Here is a 21,767-nt window from a genome sequence, read left to right as displayed (position 1 = left end):
TAATATGTCTTTATTATTCATTTGAAAGTTAACTGGATCATGAAATATTTATAGCTAAAATTAACATCTTGGTATTGGAGCAGGGGCGGTGGAGCGAAGTTGAAAGTGTGGGGGAGGGCACAGGGAAAAGGGGCAACTTTTCTTTCAAAAGGGCACTTTTTAAAACGTGGCCGTATGTGGAAAAATTTCGATTCGATGGGGGGCAGCACGCGTAAACTTATTGGAAAAAAATTGAAAGCGAGAAAGCGAAGCGACCGAGATTATCGTTGAGGCGATTTTTCATTTTGTTAAGTGAAATTAATGGATTTTGTGCCTACTTTGGTGAACTTTGTGAAAATCTGCAGTAAAAAAATGTGAGTTTTCAAAATTTCGGGGTGGGAGAACTGCACTCGCACTCGTCCAAGTCTGAAAGGCAAAAAGAGACAATAGGGTTAGCAAGCAAAAAATGGTCGACATTTTCATATTGTTTGTACCACCACCATGACCACCTCTTTTACGAGCCTCTCTTTTTATTTTAAAAAATCTACTACCTAATTTTGGTTTGGTCCTGATAACAGGCGTTTGGATCGATTTTTAATCTGAGATTTTTATTAGTCTGGGGCATAGACCTTTGTGTTTTGCAATACTTGTTTTCGCAATTCGCATAGTGCATAATGCAGAGTCTGAAGTAGTGAGATTACTATGTACTCTGGTGGCCTGTAAATCCACCTAGGTGACATTGAGAGTTTAGAATAGTATTCACTCTCGACGTGGTATAATTGGTGTATTAAAGTGTCAAATTTGAGTCTGCGCTTGCAGACTAGATATTCGTAGTGTACGCCAGTAATCGAACATCAAACAATAAGATATATAATGTATTTATATATTTATTTCTACCTCCTTTAAAACTCAAGTAAAACAAGGGCATACAAGGGGCGTGGTCGTTAACGTCAACCACCAACCTCGCTTCCTGCTTCCTCCTCATTGGTGGAAATGCCGAGTCACGTGCCCCCTGGGGCACGTTGCAGAAAGACTTGCAATCAAACGTAAACCAAGAAAAAACAATCGAATGCGTCGTTCGTGACTTGCGCCTGATTTTTTAAAGCTGTTTTTAAACGCAAGACCCCTGGACTAGCATTGCGTCGTTGGAAATATTTTGTAGAAACTTTCGGTGAAAACATCTATATAGTGACTGGTTCTTCTGCTCAGAATATATTCCAGACGGCATGAGCTGATACTCAACCCGAGCTCCTAGTCCACCATCAAACAGACATAAGACGTAAGTTGATCCAGACCGTGTTTTCAATCTTCATGTTAACTAATACAAATTCGCAATGCTAACTCTGTTAATACATTTAAAGTTATGCTTAAAACTCATCTTTTTAAATCTTAAATTGATCATATCATATGTTTAAAAAAACAAAACACGGAACATGAAAAGCATAGCTTGCGATGATGGGACCCTCGGTGTATATACAGTATAGTATCTCCCTGTCTCTCTTTGAGACAAACAAAAATATTACGCAAGTAATATTAATTAATTTCAACGTGGTACAAAAATGTCATGATGACATTGTGGTTCCTCTGGTTCCACGAAAGTCTAGAGAAAGAACCAGCACATAGTTTGTAAATAATAGGGCCTACTGGTACCATATTTTTTTACAAAGCTGTTTTATGGATGTAAATTATATTGAAGTTTTTCTTTTGACAAGTCTGTATCTCTCCCATTTCTATTATCATGTGTTTGCGAGTTTATGACCTAACTGTCTTAATGGTGGCTTCTATTGATCACTAAAGGATTGGCCTCGATATAATTTTATGATGTTCTTCAACAACCGTGCACCGGGAAACATATAAAGTAGTAGGAGGTGGACGATGTTGTTTCCATTTCCTGAGTAGACATGTGATACAACATGGTACATCATTATCAACATTTAACGAATCACGAATCAGAAGGGAGCATAAAACTCGCAATTCGATCCTCTTTGATTAAAAGAAGGCTAGCTGGAGTTAAATGATGTGATATCGTACAGTACCGCTGTCACTGCAGCAGTATGCAGTGAAGGTTTATAATTTTATATGTTCCATTTAAATTCAGTTTTTCATTCTTAAAATGATATTCAGTGTTTATCTATAATGATATCTTATAACATGCTTTCAGTCTACTGATTTTGATCATGTTTAGATATTGAATTTAGTCTTATTGGTATATATATCTAGTAGGCATATATAATATTTTCTTGTACATAAAGCTTTTCATATAGTATTCAATATGCTTGCATGTAGTAGATTAAGGCTGCGTTTATGCGACCTCAAGCCAGAATCATGATTTGAATCATGATTCAAAACACAAACATGAATCACAATATCACAGAATCAGCGTTTAGACGACCTTCATTCCAATGCTGTTTCTCCTCAGATTCGGGCCAATCCAGTGCGCATCACTAGTGCGCAGTTTGACAGAGGAAGTTTTTCGCACGTGTTTCGGCTCTCGAAAATTCTTTTGCTTCCATCAGAATTCAGTCTATACCTCATTTTGTTTACTTCTATCATAAAGGGTCCATATGCTTCTATTCATCTTGTTAGTTTATCCAAAATGGTGTTCGGAAGTGAATTTCAGCCCCATTTCAGCGTAGATCCAATTTGATATTGATACTGTATACTCAACAACAACTGAGATCATTGTCTGTCCAGTTAATTCATTTACTAGAACTTGAAGTTGAAGACATGACCAAAAAATGAAAAGTAGTGGACGATGCGATGACCAACACAGAACTTGAACATGACAAGAAATGAATTCATAGTCATGTACATACAATGAGCATATAGAGCGCCTTGAGCTTGGCAATAGTCAAACCGAAAGTAGCCCGACACAACAGTGAGGTCATATAATCATGATTGTAATCACGATATCGTTTATTCGAACATTTTCGTACGTGATTCTGCAGAAACGTCTTTCCAAACGCCCCTTTTTTCGTGTTTCATGTTTGTGATTCTAATCATGATTATATTCAATTTCGACTAAACGCAATCGTGATTCTGCAGAATCATGATTTGAATCATGATTCAAATCATGATTCTAGGGTAAAAAAGTGGCGGATAAACGCACCCATATACTTGTACATATTTCAGTGTTATAAGATCGAGACACCCTGATTAAAGAGAACCATGTTCTCTGTGAAGGTTCTATTCATTCCCAGAGGAGCAATTGTCTGGACCTTCAGACCTTTAGTACACAAACTTGGCCACAGTAATTGTAGAACAAAGACCCAAATCGTGTAATCCTAAGACGCTTGACCTTAATCCAATTACTACTAATACCCCTCTTCTATTGTGTCTCTGGTAATACTTCTAAATCCCCTCCCAGTAGCTAAGCCACAGAAAGTTATATGCAAATGAACTTGTGACTGTTGGGGGGGGGGGCTCAATCATTCCCTGTGTGTTATCAATACGTTTTCCTAATTGGTGAAATAAAATAAACTACCTGTATATCGATATATTGGGTAAATTAGGATGTTATGGACTTGAATACCTTTATTGATTTGTCATCATTATCAACCAATATGGAGCTATTTACATGATTGACACCAGATAGTTTACCTCTTGATCCCCCCTCTTCTATATTTAGTTCATAGATTTTATATTTTGGATGGATTCTGCATTTTATATCTTCAAGAATATATTTTCCTTATACATACTTTACACAGTGAATGTGATGATGACAAACAAACTTCTTTTAGTTTCATATTTATAGGAGAAATATATTGATTTTGAAAATATGGCCCTATTATATATATCTAGGGTAATGATTCTGGGATTATCATAAGGTCATTTGAAAATAACGAAAATAATACGTTAGAAGGAAATCGCCAATTAAAAAGCGCTAAAATGCGTCTCCGAAATATGCCTCGCATCGACGGTCTCTGAATTGACTGAATTTGATGACGTGTATGATGGTACCATGCAGAGACGTGATTGGCTCTCCCACATCAAGGTCCACTTGTGTGCAAAACCTATGGCGAATGCTAGTGAACGTGCGATTTCTCCACACTGTCACTGAGTATATAGTTCGATCATGAAATGGAAGAAAACCCTGAAGTTATAATATCTAGATTTGGATTTCGAAACAAATGTTGTTGTTGAAGAAAAAGATATGATTCTAGCTCTAGTGGACAGCAACGCGACATGGAAGAAGGAAAATAAATTGCGCCGGTGATGGAGAGTGGAAGGAAGCCCTGTCGCATCTAATCCAGGGAGCTCCCGCGAAGCGGGCCGGAGCTCCCTGGGTTATGTCACATCTAGTCAACTCACATTAATTTGCACCTGCACAGTGCACCACTCAAACTAAAGGCCAAACAATGGAGGAAAAAAAGTCGACGACTGAGTCTCTTCACTCACTCAACAACTTCAAAATATAATAATAATAATAATAACATGATTAGAAATAGTGATTGCACGTACTTACAAACAAGTAAAATAATATGTCCGAAAGGGATCCGAACCAAATAATTTAAATTATGTATACAAATCAACTCACGAGTAGCAGCAGACGATCCGACGGTACGAGAAAGTGAGGATGGATACTCAATCGCATCGTTCTGTTGGAATTTCGATATCATTATCCTGACTATAACTGAATTCATGGATTTTTTTCATATAAAAATAATTGGACGTTTAGGATTATTTATCTCATTACGATTGACACTTTGTTGAATCAAATATTTGAGATAAATTGAAATGAGATGCGAAATTAAAAGATCAACCATAGCTGGCACGTGCAGATCATCCATTGCTTGTGCCACCCTAGACAGCTGGCAGCCGTCTGATTTGAGGATTTTTTTTTTATTATTATTATTTAATTCCTCCTCGTACACAGACGGCTAGCTATAGTGCAGCCACCATTAGGGGGTTAACAATGCAAAATGCAAGATCCTGACTTTTTCATCGAAACTTCCTCCATCATATTCATATCTATGACCTATAACAACTCGCATAATGTAAGCCAGTGGTAAATTATGAACGATTGTTTTATGAGTGTGATTTAAAGCGTCAATGCCAGTGGCGTAGCTAGGATTTTTTCCTGTGGGGGCATCGGAGGTCCTTGCTTTTTCAGGGGGGGGGCACCTTTTTTTCTGTGTGTGTGTGTATGTGTCACAAGGGCGGATCCGACTTTCGCCAATAGGGGATGGGGCCCAAAATTAACTTCACCTATATTTTGCCCGATCAGTCACTAAAAAATGGGCATTCTAAGCACTTTTTGTAATCATAAATTAGATAGGTATGTAACTTAACAATTGATGCGAGCGCGAAGCGCAAGCGGAAGAAAATTGAGATATTAGACCTAAAAGCGGGACACTCTATTCATATTTTGTAAATGATGAATAGGATATGGTTAATTGGGTATCATAATGCGAGCGTGAAACGCGAGCGGACAATTATTGATATTCTGATCTGAAGCTGGATAATGTAAGCATATTATAGATAAAGAACATGCAGGCTGTCTCAATAAACATGCTTGCGCGCGTTTTAGTTTTAGATTTAGACCTATAATCTGGGCATTCTGAATACATTTTTTTAATCATGAAGATCAATAACATGAAGAATGCAAGCGCGAGCTGAAAACATTTGATATTACAATCTAAAAAAGATAAATTTTATCACTATTTCAAGTACTGTGTAGGAAAAGTGGATGTGGATCACACTTAATGGATGAAGCGAGCGCGAAGCGCAAGCTGATTATTTTTTTAATTGTTTTAACAAAGGACAGGGACATTCTAAGGACATTTTGTCATATGAAAATGATGACTATCGTCCTATTATTCCTAAGCTTGTCGATATTCCATTCTGAAAAGACCCAAATTAGTTAATAGGAATTCATGAAAATGACATTTTCGTATTTGTTAATCTAATATGCGTAGTGACAGTGTGGAATTGTTGGTTTTAAGGCTTGAAAACTAGAAATTTTAAGCATTTTTAAATTATGAATACGCATTACAATGGTTAATACATTTTTAACAATTAATGCGAGCTCAAATCGCGAGCTGAATTTTTTTAATCAAATGTAATGAAAAGGCCTGGGGTTTTTGTTTGCTTATACATGTATAGAATTGATATAGAGTACTCACCAAAGGTGAGTCCGAGTCCGTGAGTCCGGAAACGTAATGATTAACGAACCTTACTTCGTTTTCGGACTAACGAACCTTCGGAACAACGAACCTTATTTTGTTTTCGGATTATCGAACCTTCGGAATAACGAACCTTCGGAATAACGCCACAAATGTTCATATTAACGAACCCTTTTACGTTTTCGGATTTACGAAAATCGAGGTATAGGCAATCTACGTGTTTCGGAATTACGAACCTTCGGAATAAAGAACCTTCGGAATTACGAAGTGTAACCGTTTTTTGGGGGGGGGGTTTCTATGTGGTATACAATTTTGGGGGGCTTCAGCGATTTTTTTTCACAATCCCCAGAGCCAACCTCCCCCCCCCCCCCGGAACCGCGACTGCATGTGGTCATGCAATGCCGGCAAGCATTCTATTTCATTCTTTTTATTGTGAGTTTGCTCTTTGTCATTTTTCTTTTTTTTTTGGGGGGGGGGGGGTAAGAATACCCTATCATATCCTCCAAGTTTGGAAGTATGTAACATTTATTTTTGTAATATTCTTTTTGCACCTGTAAAATTTAACGTTGATCGTGTTTTCTTTTGTTCACATCATTTACCGGATAGCAATCATGTTAATTCTCGCAACTAAATAGCTGATTTTATTTATTACATTCATTTATTCGGTTTAAAACAAATAATTTTTTAAATGTTCCTTCCGCTAGTGGAGTGTAAAAATAAAATCTGGAATCTCGGTTGATTAGTTCACTTTAAAATACCCAATATTAAGTTCATTGTTTCCAAGATAAAACCTCCATAAGAACCGACTGAAGCAAATTGCTGGTCTGCGTAGAATAGACTACAACATGGGTTAAACTCACCACATTGAAGTTCTCGTCTGCTCGGCTTATCATGATAGGTGACTGTGTGGGCTAGCGGCTATAGCGCTCGTATGTTAGCATTTTAAAAAACATGACAGGATTTGGTCCTAAAACATTTCCTTTTCTCCAAAGAGGTTGAACTCCTATCGCAATTCTTCTCATGCAAGTGAAACTACAATTACTTTTTTTTAGATTGAAATGCAATGCCGACAAGCATTCATATTCATTTTTTTTAATTGTGAGTTTGCTTTATTATCATTTTTTTTTTTTTTTTTTTTTTTTGGGGGGGGGGGGTATTTTATAGTATTCCTAGTTGACATCTTTCCTGTTAACTTCAATGCTAATTGTAATTTTTACCTTCGTTCTCACGATTTACCAGAATATTTTCATCGGAAATGTCGCTGTTTTTATTCATTTATTCGGTTTAAAACAAATATTGTTTTACATATTGTTTTACTTTCTTCCGCTAGTGGAGTTTAAAAAATAAAATCTGGATTCTCCTCTGATTAGTTCACTTTAAAATACCCAAGATTCAGTTCATTGTTTCCAAGTTATTTTCCCTAAACCTATATGAGAACCGACTCTAGCAATATGCAACTTGCGGGTCTTCGTAGAATAGACTACAACTCGGGTTTAACTCACCAAATTGAAGTTCTCGTCTGCTCGGCTTTTTGATAGGTGACTGTGTGCATGATGTTAGCATTAAAAAAATGACAGGATTTGGTCCGAAAACATTTCCTTTTTTCAAAACAGTTTAAATTCAAATTGCAATTTTTCCCATGCAAGAGAAACTATAATTACCTTTGTTTTAGATTGAAATCCAATACCGGCACGCATTCATATTCAATTCTTTCATTATGAGATTTTTTTCGGGGGGGGGGGGAGGGTAAGAATATCTTTAATCCTACATGTTTAAAACTACAAACTTTTTATTTTATAGTATTCCTAATTGACATCATTCCTGTTAAATTGAATGCTATTGTAATTTTCACTTTTGTTCACATGATTTACCAGAATATCTCGGAAAGTTTGCTGTTTTTATTCATTTCATTCGTTTATTCGGTTTAAAACAAATTATTCTTTAAATTTTTCCTTCCGCTAGTGGAGTGTAAAAATAAAATCTAGAATCTCCGTTGATTAGTTCACTTTAAAATACCCAAGATTCAGTTCATTGTTTCCAAGTTATTTTTTCTAAAGTACACACACGAAGAAAATTCACGAAAGTGATGATTATAGACAAATTATATATGGATGGAAAGGTCTTGTCTTTTTATAGACGAAAATGTCACTAAAAAGTCTTATAGATGTCGTGGAAATGCAAGAAATGAAATTATTAGAGACCCTTCTCAGCCCCCCAGCCGCCCCCAGACCGACAATCGCGCAGTCGAAACAGTCGAAAATAATGACGTCACACAATCAACGAGCTCATCCCTCTGTGCATCACCTTACTGACCTGTTCAATATCTTTCGAATTTAACGTTTTCTTCATGTAATGTGGTATCCGATTTCTGTTTTCGACAACTTCCGACTAAAAGTGAACCAGAACTGTGTTACTTTACCCGTTTTTATTGAATTGTGAACTGTAAAGACCGATTTTGTCCACTGGAGAGTCGTCGTTGTGTTGCTCCACTCCAGAAGTCAGTGAGTGAGTCAGTGTTTATTGAAAAACTCCAACAATTTAAAACGAAAGAAAAATTTTAATGTAATTCGGGCATTTTTTGAGAAATTTTCTACTCAATCACACGTCCCAAATCAAGGGTAAGTCCTTTGATTAAACAGAAACATGTAGTTGAATTGCACTTGCAACTCGACTTATTACGCTTGTATTTGAATTTGAGACTTACGCTTGATTTGCAATTGAACATAAGTTTCTTGCAATGCCCAATAGTTAGATTTTGTTAGCAACTCTGTATCAGTTATCTAACGTGGTGATTGCTGAAAGTTAAGTGTCATGTATAATTATATCGTCACAATTTTTTTCTCGAAAGGTATAATAAATTTGACCTTTTAAACGGCATTTGAATATGGGTAAGCCTTTTATTTGTTTTCCACAATAATAATTGCATGTATGAACAAAATTGAAATATTTATTGTGAAGCACTCTGAATGTTGTGTGCAGTTGTGCGATGGTTCATTTTTGTTATAAGACTGTAAGCCCGGTGGATGTGAGGAAGTGGCCTAGATGAAAGGAAAGTGAACATGTGTCCAATTACTGGTTTGCATATTTTAAGACAATTTTGTTTCTGGATAAATATTGCTATGCATTCCATGAGAAGAGTAAAGGAGAAGTCCACCCAACCAAAAGTTCATTTGAATTTAAAGAAAAATAATAAAATATTGCAGAAAATTTCATAAAAACTTTGATTCAAATTTAAATAACAAAAAATAAAATGCCAAAAAATTGAAATGAATGTGATGTGACATAATCAACTCTAATTTGCATATCATTGTTTTGTGGATATAACTGTTTTGAGTAAAAAACACAAAAAACAAGGGAAATTACTCTATTCAAACAATTTTTAATTTGTTGTGGACTAGACTTTTAACTCATCCTCTACCCCTCCCATCCCTGCCCAAATAAGTGTAGAATCTAATCAAGAACTTGAAAATCAAAAGCAGCAATTAAGAAGTAAGATTTAATAAATGCAGGTCTGAATAGAATCTCACATGAAAATAAAAAGAGAAAAAAGAGCTGGGTAGGAATATAATAATTAAAAAAAAATCACAGAGTCAGAGGTTCTAACCAAAGTCCCCGCACTCATCAAAACAATGGCATTACAGATTTGGCCACAGACCGTTTGCCTCTCAACTCCGGGTTTTTAATGATGTATGAAAGTCCGTTCGCCGCTGTTGCCTCATAATGCTTCGGCAATTTAACTGCAATTCAAATCATTTCGCGATGGATATTGCCGTATTTTTTGTGGTTCCTTGACTTTGCTACGTAATGAAATTTCATAATTTTTGTTCAGTCGTGAAGAAGAATGTCTATGCTTTTTATTGATTATAATATTAATGTGACGCAAGTGTGATTTCTAAGTGAAAATATGCTTTGTTTATTCACATATATTTCTTGAATTTTTTTATTTGTTTCTAAGCTAAATATCGGTTACCAAAATATGTTAAATGCGCATTTTATTTTACTGTTCAGAAAATTTAAACTTTTATCTATATAATAAGACCAATCTTGTGAGGAATAAACAATGCTAAGAGCAAAAAAACGCTGATTGGAAAGATCGTCTTCAATTGTTTCCAAGTTATGTTCCTTAAAACCTCTATGAGAACCGACTCTAGCACCGGCTCTAGCAACTTGCGGGTCTGTGTAGAATAGACTACAACTCGGGTTTAACTCACCAAATTGAAGTCCTCGTCTGCTCGGCTTATCATGATAGGTGACTGTGTGGCCTAGCGCTCGTACGTTAGCATTAAAAAAAAACATGACAGGATTTGGTCCGAAAACATTTCCTTTGCTCAAAACAGGTTAAATTCAAATCGCAATTTTTCCTATGCAAGAGAAACTATAATTACCTTTGTTTTAGATTGAAATCCAATGCTGGCACGCACTCATATTCATTTATTTCATCATGATTTTTTTTTTTTGGGGGGGGGGGTGTTGGGTAAGAATATATTATATCCTACAGGTTTAAAACTACAAACTTTTTATTTTATAGTACTCCTAATTGACATCATTCCTGTTAAATTGAATGCTATTGTAATTTTCACTTTTGTTCACATGATTTACCAGAATATCTCGGAAAGTTTGCTGTTTTTATTTATTTCATTCGTTTATTAGGTTTAAAACAAATTATTCTTTAAATTGTTCCTTCCGCTAGTGGAGAGTAAAAAGTAAAATCTGGAATCTCTTTTGCTTAGGTCACTTTAAAATTCCCAAGATTCAGTTCATTGTTTTCAAGTTATTTTTCTTAAAACCTCCATGAGAACCGACTCTAGCAACATGCGGGTCTGCGTAGAATAGACTACAACTCGGGTTTAACGCACCAAGTTCAGCCTCTCGTCTGCTCGGCTTATCATGATAGGTGACTGTGTAGGCTACTCGAGTATAACACACCAAATTCAGGTTCTCGTCTGCTCGGCCTATCATGATAGGTGACTGTGTGGGTTACTCGGGTTTAACCACTGATCTTCGGAGAGATCAGTGGGTTTAACACATGACACCAAATTCAGGTTCTCGTCTGCTCGGCTTATGATAGGTGACTCTACACACCAAACACAAATGATAAATGAACAAACTATCAGTAACGTTTTAAGATTGCTTCGTGTTGCTCACAATCAAAAATATATTCTATATACCTTTCGTTATGAACGCCGTTCTCCAAAAAGAAATGTAAATTACGCAAGAAAAATAAAACAGAATTGAAGTCACAGACATCTCCGATTAATGAAAGAAGGCTGTCAGGAACGTTTTAAAATTGTTTTGAAGTGCTTACAAATATAAAAGTAAATTTCATGTACCTTTCGTTATGAACTCCCGTTCTCCAAGAAGAAGTAAAAGACGCAAGGAAAATAAAACAGAATAAAAGTCGCAAACATCTCAGATCATCAGGAACGTTTAAAAAAAACTATCAGGAACGTTTTAAAATTGTTTTGAGCTGCTCACAACTAAAATATATACATTTTGTTAAAAACTCCCGTTCTCCAAAAAGAAATATTACAGACGGAAGGAAAATAAAACAGAAGAGAAGTCACATACATCTTCGATTAATGAGCGAACTATCAGGAACGTTTTAATATTGTTTCGAGTTGCTCACAATTAAAAATATATTTTATATACCTTTCGTTTTGAACTCCCGTTCTCCAAAAATGAAATATAAAAGACTTATTATTCTGATAACGGCGGAAAGGGAAATAAAAGAGAATAGAAGTCACAAACACCTTAGATTAATGAACGAACTATCAGGATCGTTTTAAAATTGTTTCGAGTTGCTCACAATTAAAAATATATTTTATACATCTTTCGTTATGAACGCTGTTCTCCTAAAAGAATAGTAAATTACGCAAGAAAAATAAAATACAAGTCACAAACATCTTCGATTAATGAACGAACTATCGGAAACGTTTCAAAATTGTTTTGAAGTGCTTACAAATATAAAAGTAAATTTTATGTCCGTTAATGAACTTCCGTTCGCCAAAAAGAAATATAAAAGACGCAAGGAAAATAAAACAGAATAAAAGTCGCAAACATCTCAGATTCATGAACGAACAATCAGGAACGGTATAAGATTGTTTTTAGCTGCTCACAAGTAAAAATATATTTTATATACATTTCGTTAAAAAACTCCCGTTCTCCAAACAGAAATATAACAGACGGAAGGAAATGAAACAGAATAAAAGTCACAAACATCTTAGATTAATGGACGAACTATTAAGAACGTTTTAAAATCATTTTGAGGTGCTAAAAAGTAAAAATATATTTTATATATATTTCGTTATGAACGCTGTTCTCCTAAAACAATAATACATTACGCAAGAAAAATGAAACAAAATAAAAGTCACAAACATCTTCGATTAATGAACGAACTATCAGGAACGTTTAAAATTGTTTCGAGTTGCTCACAATTAAAAATATATTTTGTATACCGTTCGTTATGAACGCTGTTCTCCTAAAAGAATTGTAAATTACGCAAGAAAAATAAAACAAAATAGAAGTCTTAAACATCTTCGATTAATGAACGAACGAACGTTTTAAAATTGTTTCGAGTTGCTCACAATTAAAAATATATTTTATATAATTTTATATTTCGTTATGAACTCCCGTTCTCCAAAATAAAACATAAAAGACGTATTATTCTGATAAAAGCGGAAAGGGAAATAAAAGAGAACAGAAGTAAAAAAAAACATCTTAGATAAATAAACAAACTATCAGGAACGTTTTGAAATTATTTCGAGTTGCTCAGAATTAAAAATATATTTTATATACCTTTCGTTATGAACGCCGTTTTCCTAAAAGAATAGTAAATTACGTAAGAAAAATAAAACAAAATATAAATCACAAACATCTTAGAACCATCAGGAACGTTTCAAAATTGTTCTGAGTAGGCCAACAGGTAATATATATTTTATACACCTTTCGTTATAAACTCCCGTTACCCCCCCCCCCAAAAAAATATATATATATATATATAAATGAATCGTTACTACTCTGACAACAGCGGAAAGGAAACAAAACAGAATAGAAGTCACAAACATCTTGATTAATGAACGAACTATCAGGAACGTTTTAAACTTGTTTTGATGTGCTAAAAAGTAAAAATATATGTTATAATATACTTTTCATTTTGAACTTCCGTTCTCCAAAAAGAAGTATATAATGACAACGACAGAAAGAAGAAGAAAAAAAACTGAATCATAAGTCATTGGGTCCGACCAAGACCAAACATACTTTGACTTTAAAAACATCATAAAAAATTGAACACGTTCAAAAATTCTTTGTGACAAGAAAAACTTTAAAAATGCCGAGAATCCAGCTCGCATTATTAATGTAGGAAGATGCCCAATTACCCATCCTTTTCATGATTTCCAAAGCATTTTTAGGGACAATTTTTCCCCCGCTTTAGGGACAATTTTCCCCGCTCGCACTTCGTGCTTCCATCAACTTAGTTATATACCTATCTTGTTCATGATTACAAAAAGTGCCTACTATTTCCAATTTCAGGTCGGAATTACAAAAATTGTTCGCGCTTCGCGCTCGCATTATTTGATTGTTGAATTGTATCTTGTATATATGGGTAACTGCAAAAAGTCCTTATCATGTCCCATTTCAGGCCAAGAATGTGTATTAAAAAAGGCTCGCACTTCGCGGTCGGAGTAATTATTTAGTTACATACGCATCTTGTTCAGGATCACATTGTTTAGAATGTTCATATAAAAGAAACAAGGTTGAAACTTTCATGCTTTAATCCAACAAAATTTATTGAAGTCCACAAATTTTCGACGAGTACATACCGTCTTTATCAAGTGAATGACAAAAGTACCGCGTTTCCATGTACAATTGCCTTGTGTAACTAGGCGTATTGTCATGGAGACGCATTAGGCTAAAAAACATAGATCATAATAAATAATAAAACGTCATTTCGACGTCACAATATATAATGTTAATCAATAAGCATGAAAGTTTCAACCTTGTTTCTCTTAATATTACTTCAACACGTGGAATATCTACCGAGTATATATATACACTACTCAAAAAAAGTTAAGGACCACTTTTTAAAACGTACATAAAGATTTTATACAAGGTGTTTTATTTCTGGAAATACCTCAGTACAACTGTCCTAAATGTCCTTAAACACGCTGTAATCAATTTCACGCATGGGTGGCTTCAGTTGTTGCACAATGTCTCTCGCATCACTGCACATCCTGAAAAGTGGGCCCCGAGGGGTATCAGCTACCGACATGAAGTGGTAAAAACGAATGTCTGAGTGTCTTTCAGGCAGTTCAGTAACGAGTGTGACCACCTCCTGCAGCAATAACGGCTTCACAGCGCTGTCTCATGGAGCTGATGAGGCGATTGATGTATCTGACGTCCAGTGCATCCCATGCAGCCTCCAGAGCCACACCCAGCTGCTGCAGTCCAAGTGGATGGGCTTCGAGCTGCTCGAGACTCCTCCCCATCATGTCCCAGACGTGCTCTATCGGGTTTAAGTCCGGGGACCTCGCTGGCCACTCCATACGCTCAATCCCCTGGCCCTCAAGGAACTCGGTCACCACCCTAGCTCGGTGGGCACGGGCATTGTCATCCATGAAAATGATGTTTTGTCCCACATTTTCTGCAAATGGCACCACTATAGGTTCAAGGACCTCATCCCTGTACCTCACTCCTGTCATTGCTCCCCCTGGGACCACGTAGAGACGAGTACGGTTGGCGTAGGTGATGCCTCCCCACACCATGACGCTGCCTCCCCCATAACGGTCATGTTCTGCAATACAGGGGTCTGCAAATCTCTCTCCTGGTCGCCTCCAGACTCTCGAACGTCCATCATTGTGGTCAAGGGAAAATCTGCTCTCATCTGTGAACAGAACTCTACGCCATTGCTGTCTGGTCCATCTGACATGCTCCCGGGCCCAGTTGAGACGAATTCTTCTGTGAGCAGGGGTGAGTGGGACACACTGAGCTGGCCGTCTGGCATGCATATTGGCTCTGTGAAGTCGGTTACGGATTGTTTGAGTGGAAACAATCACTCCAGTTGCTGCAGCGAAGTCATTGTTGAGGCGGCGTGCACTGTGAAAGCGGTTGCGGAGGCTGAGATTCGTCAAGTAGCGATCATCTCTAGGGGTTGTCGAAACTGGTCGGCCACTGCGGGGTCTCTCGGAGTATAGCCCTGTCTCTCGGTGTCTTTGATTTGCTCTGCTAATGACACTGTGTGACACGCCCATCATTCTGGCTACTCTTCGCTGACTGAGGCCAGCTTCCAGCATCCCTAGGGCTCTGGCTACATCTGTTTCACTTAGGTGGTGTCTTGGCATTGCTGTTGTAGGCAAGTTGTTGATTGTACAGACTAAAGACGGACGCCAACCGTACTCGTCTCTACGTGGTCCCAGGGGGAGCAATGACAGGAGTGAGGTACAGGGATGAGGTCCTTGAACCTATAGTGGTGCCATTTGCAGAAAATGTGGGACAAAACATCATTTTCATGGATGACAATGCCCGTGCCCACCGAGCTAGGGTGGTGACCGAGTTCCTTGAGGGCCAGGGGATTGAGCGTATGGAGTGGCCAGCGAGGTCCCCGGACTTAAACCCGATAGAGCACGTCTGGGACATGATGGGGAGGAGTCTCGAGCAGCTCGAAGCCCATCCACTTGGACTGCAGCAGCTGGGTGTGGCTCTGGAGGCTGCATGGGATGCACTGGACGTCAGAGACATCAATCGCCTCATCAGCTCCATGAGACAGCGCTGTGAAGCCGTTATTGCTGCAGGAGGTGGTCACACTCGTTACTGAACTGCCTGAAAGACACTCAGACATTCGTTTTTACCACTTCATGTCGGTAGCTGATACCCCTCGGGGCCCACTTTTCAGGATGTGCAGTGATGCGAGAGACATTGTGCAACAACTGAAACCACCCATGCGTGAAATTGATTACAGCGTGTTTAAGGACATTTAGGACAGTTGTACTGAGGTATTTCCAGAAATAAAACACCTTGTATAAAATCTTTATGTACGTTTTAAAAAGTGGTCCTTAACTTTTTTTGAGTAGTGTATATTTATATATATAATATGTGTGTGAGAGAGTTTGTATTGTTCGATCGAGCATATATGCGCCGCTTTTCCGACGACGGCGGCGTCGTCGTCAACATAAAATCTTAACCGAAGGTTAAGTTTTTGAAATGTCATCATAACTTAGTATATGGGCCTAGTTCATGAAACTTGGACATAATGATTATCAAGTATTACTGAACATCCTTTTAGAATTTGATGTCACATGACCAAGGCCAAAGGTCATTTTGGGTCAATGAACTTAGATCATGTTGGGGGAATCAATATCAAAATCTTAACCGAAGGTTAAGTTTTTGAAATGTCATCATAACTTAGAAAGTATATGGGCCTTTTATAGTTCATGAAACTTGGACATAAGTGTAACCAAGTATTACTGAGCACCCTGCCTGAGTTTCAGGTCACATGACCAAGGTCAAAGGTCATTTAGGGTCGATGAACTTTGGCCATGTTAGGGGATTATGTTGATTTCCATCATAACTTTGAAAATTTATGGGCCTATATAGTTCATGAAACTTGGAAATAAGGGTAATCAAGTATTACTGAGCACCCTGTCTGAGTTTCAGATCACATGACCAAGGTCAATGAACTTTGGCCGTGTTGGGGGTATTTGTTGAATTGCCATCATAACTTTTTAAACGTTTATGTATCTTATTCATGAAATGTGGACATCAAGTATCACTGATCGTCTCACATGACTAAGGTCAAAGGTCATTTAAGGTCAATGAACTTTGACCAATTTGGGGGTATTGTGTTGGGGGTATCAACACGAATTCTTAAGCAATTGAAGTTTTTTTTTAATATCATAACTCTGAAAGTATATAGATCTAGTTCATGAAACGTGGACTCGGACATAAAAGTAATCAAGCACCAATGAACATCCTGCGTGAGTTTTCAGATCTGAAAGTATATAGATCTAGTTCATGAAACGTGGACATAAAAGTAATCAAGCACCAATGAACATCCTGCGTGAGTTTCAGATCACATGACCAAGGTCAATGAACTTTGGCCGTGTTGGGGGTATTTGTTGAATTGCCATCATAACTTTTTAAACGTTTATGGATCTTATTCATGAAATGTGGACATCAAGTATCACTGATCGTCTTGCACAACTCTTTGGTCACACGATCAAGGTCAAATGTCATTTAGGGTCAGTGGACATAGTATTTTATCATCATAATATGAATGGTGTTTTTTGTGAATGATTATTCTACAGTCGTTTTCAAAGTCAGCACTGCTGCTATATTGCATCGCGTAATGCAGGCGAGACTGCAAGAAGCGCTCCACTTGTTCCTCCTTACACAAATTACTTTATTTTCATAATAAATTCCATTAAACATGTATTTTGATAACGAATCCCTCGTATAATAGGGTGGAACAGTCGATACAATTCATTCCATAAACGAACAAATTCGTCAATTTATTTGATATGCCCCGATGTGCCGTGTAGTCTTATTCTCTCGTAATTAAAAAATACCCTGTATCTTTTATCTACACAATGCAGACTCTTGTGGTGGCAGGTCAATATACGAAGCCAAGGTATTTAGAAAGCTCTCTGTCTCAACCATCATGACCATGATAATGCACGTCAGAAGACCATCGGTAACTACAGCCATTACAATCCTGCTGGTGGTGGCCATCAGTGGTTTCTTGACGCTAGGAATCTTCACAGTGGAATTGCGGTTCCTGTCGATGGTTAAATCCTGTGCAAGGTTCCAAAAGTGCCCTTCTGAGCATAATGCCAATAGCACTACCCGGGTTCATCAGCCGCAGTATGCCTTCAAAGCTTCTGCTTCTGCCCCAGGCACGATCAAAGGGATCAAATCTCCAAAAAGCCCCATGTACATGCAGCTCAGGGAAGAGCTTGGTGATGTGTGCGAGGAGGGTGATATTGATCGTGGATGCTACTGCCGGAAGGGGTTGAATACATATCCACCAGAAATCAAACTTTTGAACGAAGAAATTCTAAGGATGAGAGGATGCAAGAAACGCAGACCCGATGTCATCATTCCAGGCTCCATGAAGAGTGGCACCACGGCTCTCAAGGCATATCTGGAACTCCATCCAGCTATTTCATTCCCACTAACAGAACTGCATTTCGCCAATCATCATCTTACATATGAGTACGATGCATACGCGGATGTCATGCCATATTCCACCCCCGATCAGATTGCTATAGAAAAAACTGCTGGGTATTTCATCAGAATACCAATCGCAAAAAGACTACGGAAGGCAATGCCTGATACCAAGTTCATCATCATTCTCCGTGAACCCATAAACCGTGCAGTGTCAAACTATATGCATATGGTAGCTCGTAATGAATATCATGAGATACATATCCAGGAAAATACTAGTGCTCCACAGTATGAGATTAAATCCACCTTTCGCGAGTCGGTCCTTTTTCCGAATGGAGGTCTCAAGGTTGCTAATCGTCTCCTTGATTCGAGCCGCTATGTCAAATACCTAACACAGTGGTACAACATCTTTCCGAGAGAACACATCCTGATCTTGGACGGGGAAGAGTTTATTATGGATCCCACCCCAGTTCTCCAACAGGTCGAGGGATTTCTGGGGATCGATCGCTACTTTGATGATACAAAGTTTTATTTCAACGAGACGAAAGGATTTATCTGCCTTCGAGATCCTTTTGAGATGTGTATGCGAAGTAACAAGGGGAGGCAACATGAGTTCGTCAATGATGACCTGATGAAAAAGCTACAAGATCACTTTAGACCATTTAATAGACAGCTTGTAAAGGTCCTTGGACGAGAGCTTAGTTGGACGAATGCTTATTGAAATTATGGATTATAGTGGCCTATGTGTTCTACAATAGGGAATTTTCGCACCTCCATGCATGCAGAACGCTTTCAAGAACCTAAAAATGTATTGTCAAATGGCATCTATGACAATGAACAACCAAGAAGACTTTAACGATAATTTGATAATCAAACCAGTAGTTTCGTCCTGGACCCATGGATAAACAACAAATAACATTTTCTTTAATCTCCGAAACTTGTATAGAACAAACTGATGTTCCATTATTCTCACCAATTTTCGAAAATACTAAAGGCGAAATTAAATGTCTTATTTATGGGACATTGGGAAAGTATTCAAATTACAGGTTGTACAGTTAAGATCTGACGGCATCTTGTCATTGGTTCTTGGAATGGTCTTTTAAAAATATTTTGTTAATAATGTACACGAAAAATGTCGGTAATTTGACATTTCTCATGCAGTTGGAAGCATTTCATTCGTTTTTTATTTATTGTAGAAGTTATTAAGTTATTTATATACATAATTGAACTTGGTCTGGAGTATTTTATTACTATACATTAATGAATATAATACATGGTCATTGCTCCTAAATTAGATGAAAATCAAAAGGGTTGGTTATGATGACATATAGTCTGGGAGTAGATATATTATTTTCACCTTCCCGCACAAAGGCCGTTAACTAGTGCGCACTGCACTGCCCGTCGCCTTCCCGCACAAAAGCCGTAGCGCATAGTGTTCACTGCACGATACCGCCCCTTTCGCGGGAAGGCGACGAGCAGTGCGCGCTAACGACCTTTGTGCGGGAAGGCGACGCCATATGTAATTTATGAACAAGTTACTGCTTTGTGATTTTTTTTCTTGAGAAATGTGGACCGCCGAGACTATTGAGAATGAATAAGTCAAAAATGAAAATGCACAAAAATATGTGGTTTTGTCTTCTTTCCTTCATCAGTTACACACACACATACATTGGTGGCAAAAGCCAAAAATATTAGCGGGGGTCCACCTGAAATTTTGAGATGGATACAGGTAAAAAAATTGGACAAGCAAAAAAAAAGGTTATCAACCATAATTTTAGGGGGGGGGGGGTCCACCTGAATTTAGAGGGGGACGCAGGAAACAAAATTGACAAGCAGAAAAGGGGGTAGTCCGTCCTCAAAATTTAAGGGGACAGGACCCCCGTCCCCCTCCCCCCCCCCCCCGCTTCAGCCGCCTATGCACACAAATATACACACACGCACCCATCCTCACCTCACTGTTAGGCCTCCCTACCCTTACAAAAACTCAGCACAGCCTGTCGTGAATAGCTCCCCCGGTTGTCTCGAAAAGGTGTGTTAATTTTACTCCCCCCCCCCCTCAACCCACCCTATCGAGAAAAGCTCACCCGGTCTTCTCGAAAGGGTGCGGCCACCCCCGCTCCGCGAACACAGACAATCGTTACAAGCCCTACCTCACTCCGTCTCCATCACACCTTCTAACAGCCCCCCCCCCCCCCCGCCCGCATCTGAAGCGCCTGAATTTCGCCCCAGGAAGCCACTTTACGTCGAACAACAAGCCTCCTCTTACGATTGGCCTGCGACCCGAGTTTGGATAACACGTAAATACAATTTGATCTAAAATCGAGACATGGAACATCTTACTGTGTAAAGTTCTAAATATCGTACCAATACTATGTTAAAGGTCAAGTCCATCTAAAAAAATGTTGATTTTAATCAATAGAGATAAATCAGACAGTAAAATGCTAAAAATTTCCTCAAAATTTGATGTAAAATAAGAAAGTTATGACATTTTAAAGTTTCGCTTATTTTTCAAAAAAATAGTTATATGCACAATTAAGTTACATGCAAATGAGAGAATCGATGATGCACCTCACTATTTCTTTTGTGTTTTTTATATTGTTTGAATTAAACGATATTTCAGTTTTTACAGATTTGACAATAAGGACCAACTTGACTAAAACATAAAATGTTAAACAATGGTAATTCCACATGTTCAGGGAGAAATAAAACTTTGTTTCACAGGACAATGAGGAGAATATTTCATATGATAAAATACAAAAGAAATTGTATTTGCATACCAACCGGGTTGTGCATATAACTGTTTCGTGAAATTAAGCGAAACTTAAAACTGTCATAACTTTCTTATTTTACATCCGCCGATTTTGATGAAATTTTCAGTGTTATGCTTGTTGGATTTTTCTCTTTTTATTCAGATCAACTTTTTATTGGGGTGGACTTGTTACTATGCTATCATCCTTATTAGAATTTAAAAAAAACTAAGTGGCATGCGCTGTATACTAGTAAAGAGGATTAGAATGCGATAGTAAATACGAAATCATGGATAGAATTACGATATGCTATTTCTGAGTTGTTTCCAAAAGTCAGTTAATTTAATGTCAATGACTGTCCTATTAAAGTTATTGATCACTGACGTACAGATGGGGAGTGGGCTGGGACCTCCTAAAATTTTCACGACAAAGAAACGAAAATTGAGATAAAGAATTAAAAGGAAAGGAAAGGGGATCATTTTTTGAATATTATATCAATTTTTTTGTATTAAAGAGACATTTTTTGCTTGCTCGCTTTGCCATGTCACAGCTCTTTAGAAATTTGCTCTATGCGCCATGTCTCAAAATTTTTGCCTCATTGCACTACTGGACTTGATCAAAAGATGATTATTTACAATGAGGTTCATGCAAAAGAAACTATGGATTTTCATAATGCACGCCGAAAAACATGATTTCCTTGGTTTTGCAAATATCCAAGACGAAATTGTGAATGTTGCATCAATGTAAAAAAAAAACT

General features: G+C 37.6%; 1 protein-coding gene across 4 annotated transcripts; it reads left to right on the top strand.

The window, feature by feature from the left end:
• The first annotated feature begins 1,022 nt into the window (after positions 1-1,022).
• On the top strand, positions 1,023-19,885 carry LOC129270613 (heparan sulfate glucosamine 3-O-sulfotransferase 1-like). 4 transcript variants are annotated; one of them, XR_010293387.1, is made up of 3 exons: positions 1,023-1,258; positions 17,693-19,634; positions 19,732-19,885. XR_010293387.1 is itself a non-coding variant. In XM_064098514.1 (2 exons), the coding sequence occupies exon 2, from the start codon at positions 17,758-17,760 to the stop codon at positions 18,982-18,984; it is 1,227 nt and encodes a 408-aa protein (XP_063954584.1). In that variant the 5' UTR covers positions 1,023-1,258; positions 17,693-17,757; the 3' UTR covers positions 18,985-19,885. The 4 variants fall into 4 exon arrangements, 3 of the variants coding, with proteins under 3 accessions (XP_063954584.1, XP_063954595.1, XP_063954589.1); XM_064098514.1 differs by having other exon boundaries at positions 17,693-19,885; XM_064098525.1 differs by lacking the exon at positions 1,023-1,258 and adding an exon at positions 4,029-4,549 and having other exon boundaries at positions 17,693-19,885.
• The last annotated feature ends 1,882 nt before the right edge of the window (positions 19,886-21,767 follow it).

Source organism: Lytechinus pictus, chromosome 1 (genome assembly GCF_037042905.1).
Source record: "Lytechinus pictus isolate F3 Inbred chromosome 1, Lp3.0, whole genome shotgun sequence".
Classification (NCBI taxonomy): domain Eukaryota; kingdom Metazoa; phylum Echinodermata; class Echinoidea; order Temnopleuroida; family Toxopneustidae; genus Lytechinus; species Lytechinus pictus.
The sequence above is the reverse complement of the archived record's forward strand: the minus strand, read 5'-3'. Positions and strand labels throughout refer to the sequence as shown.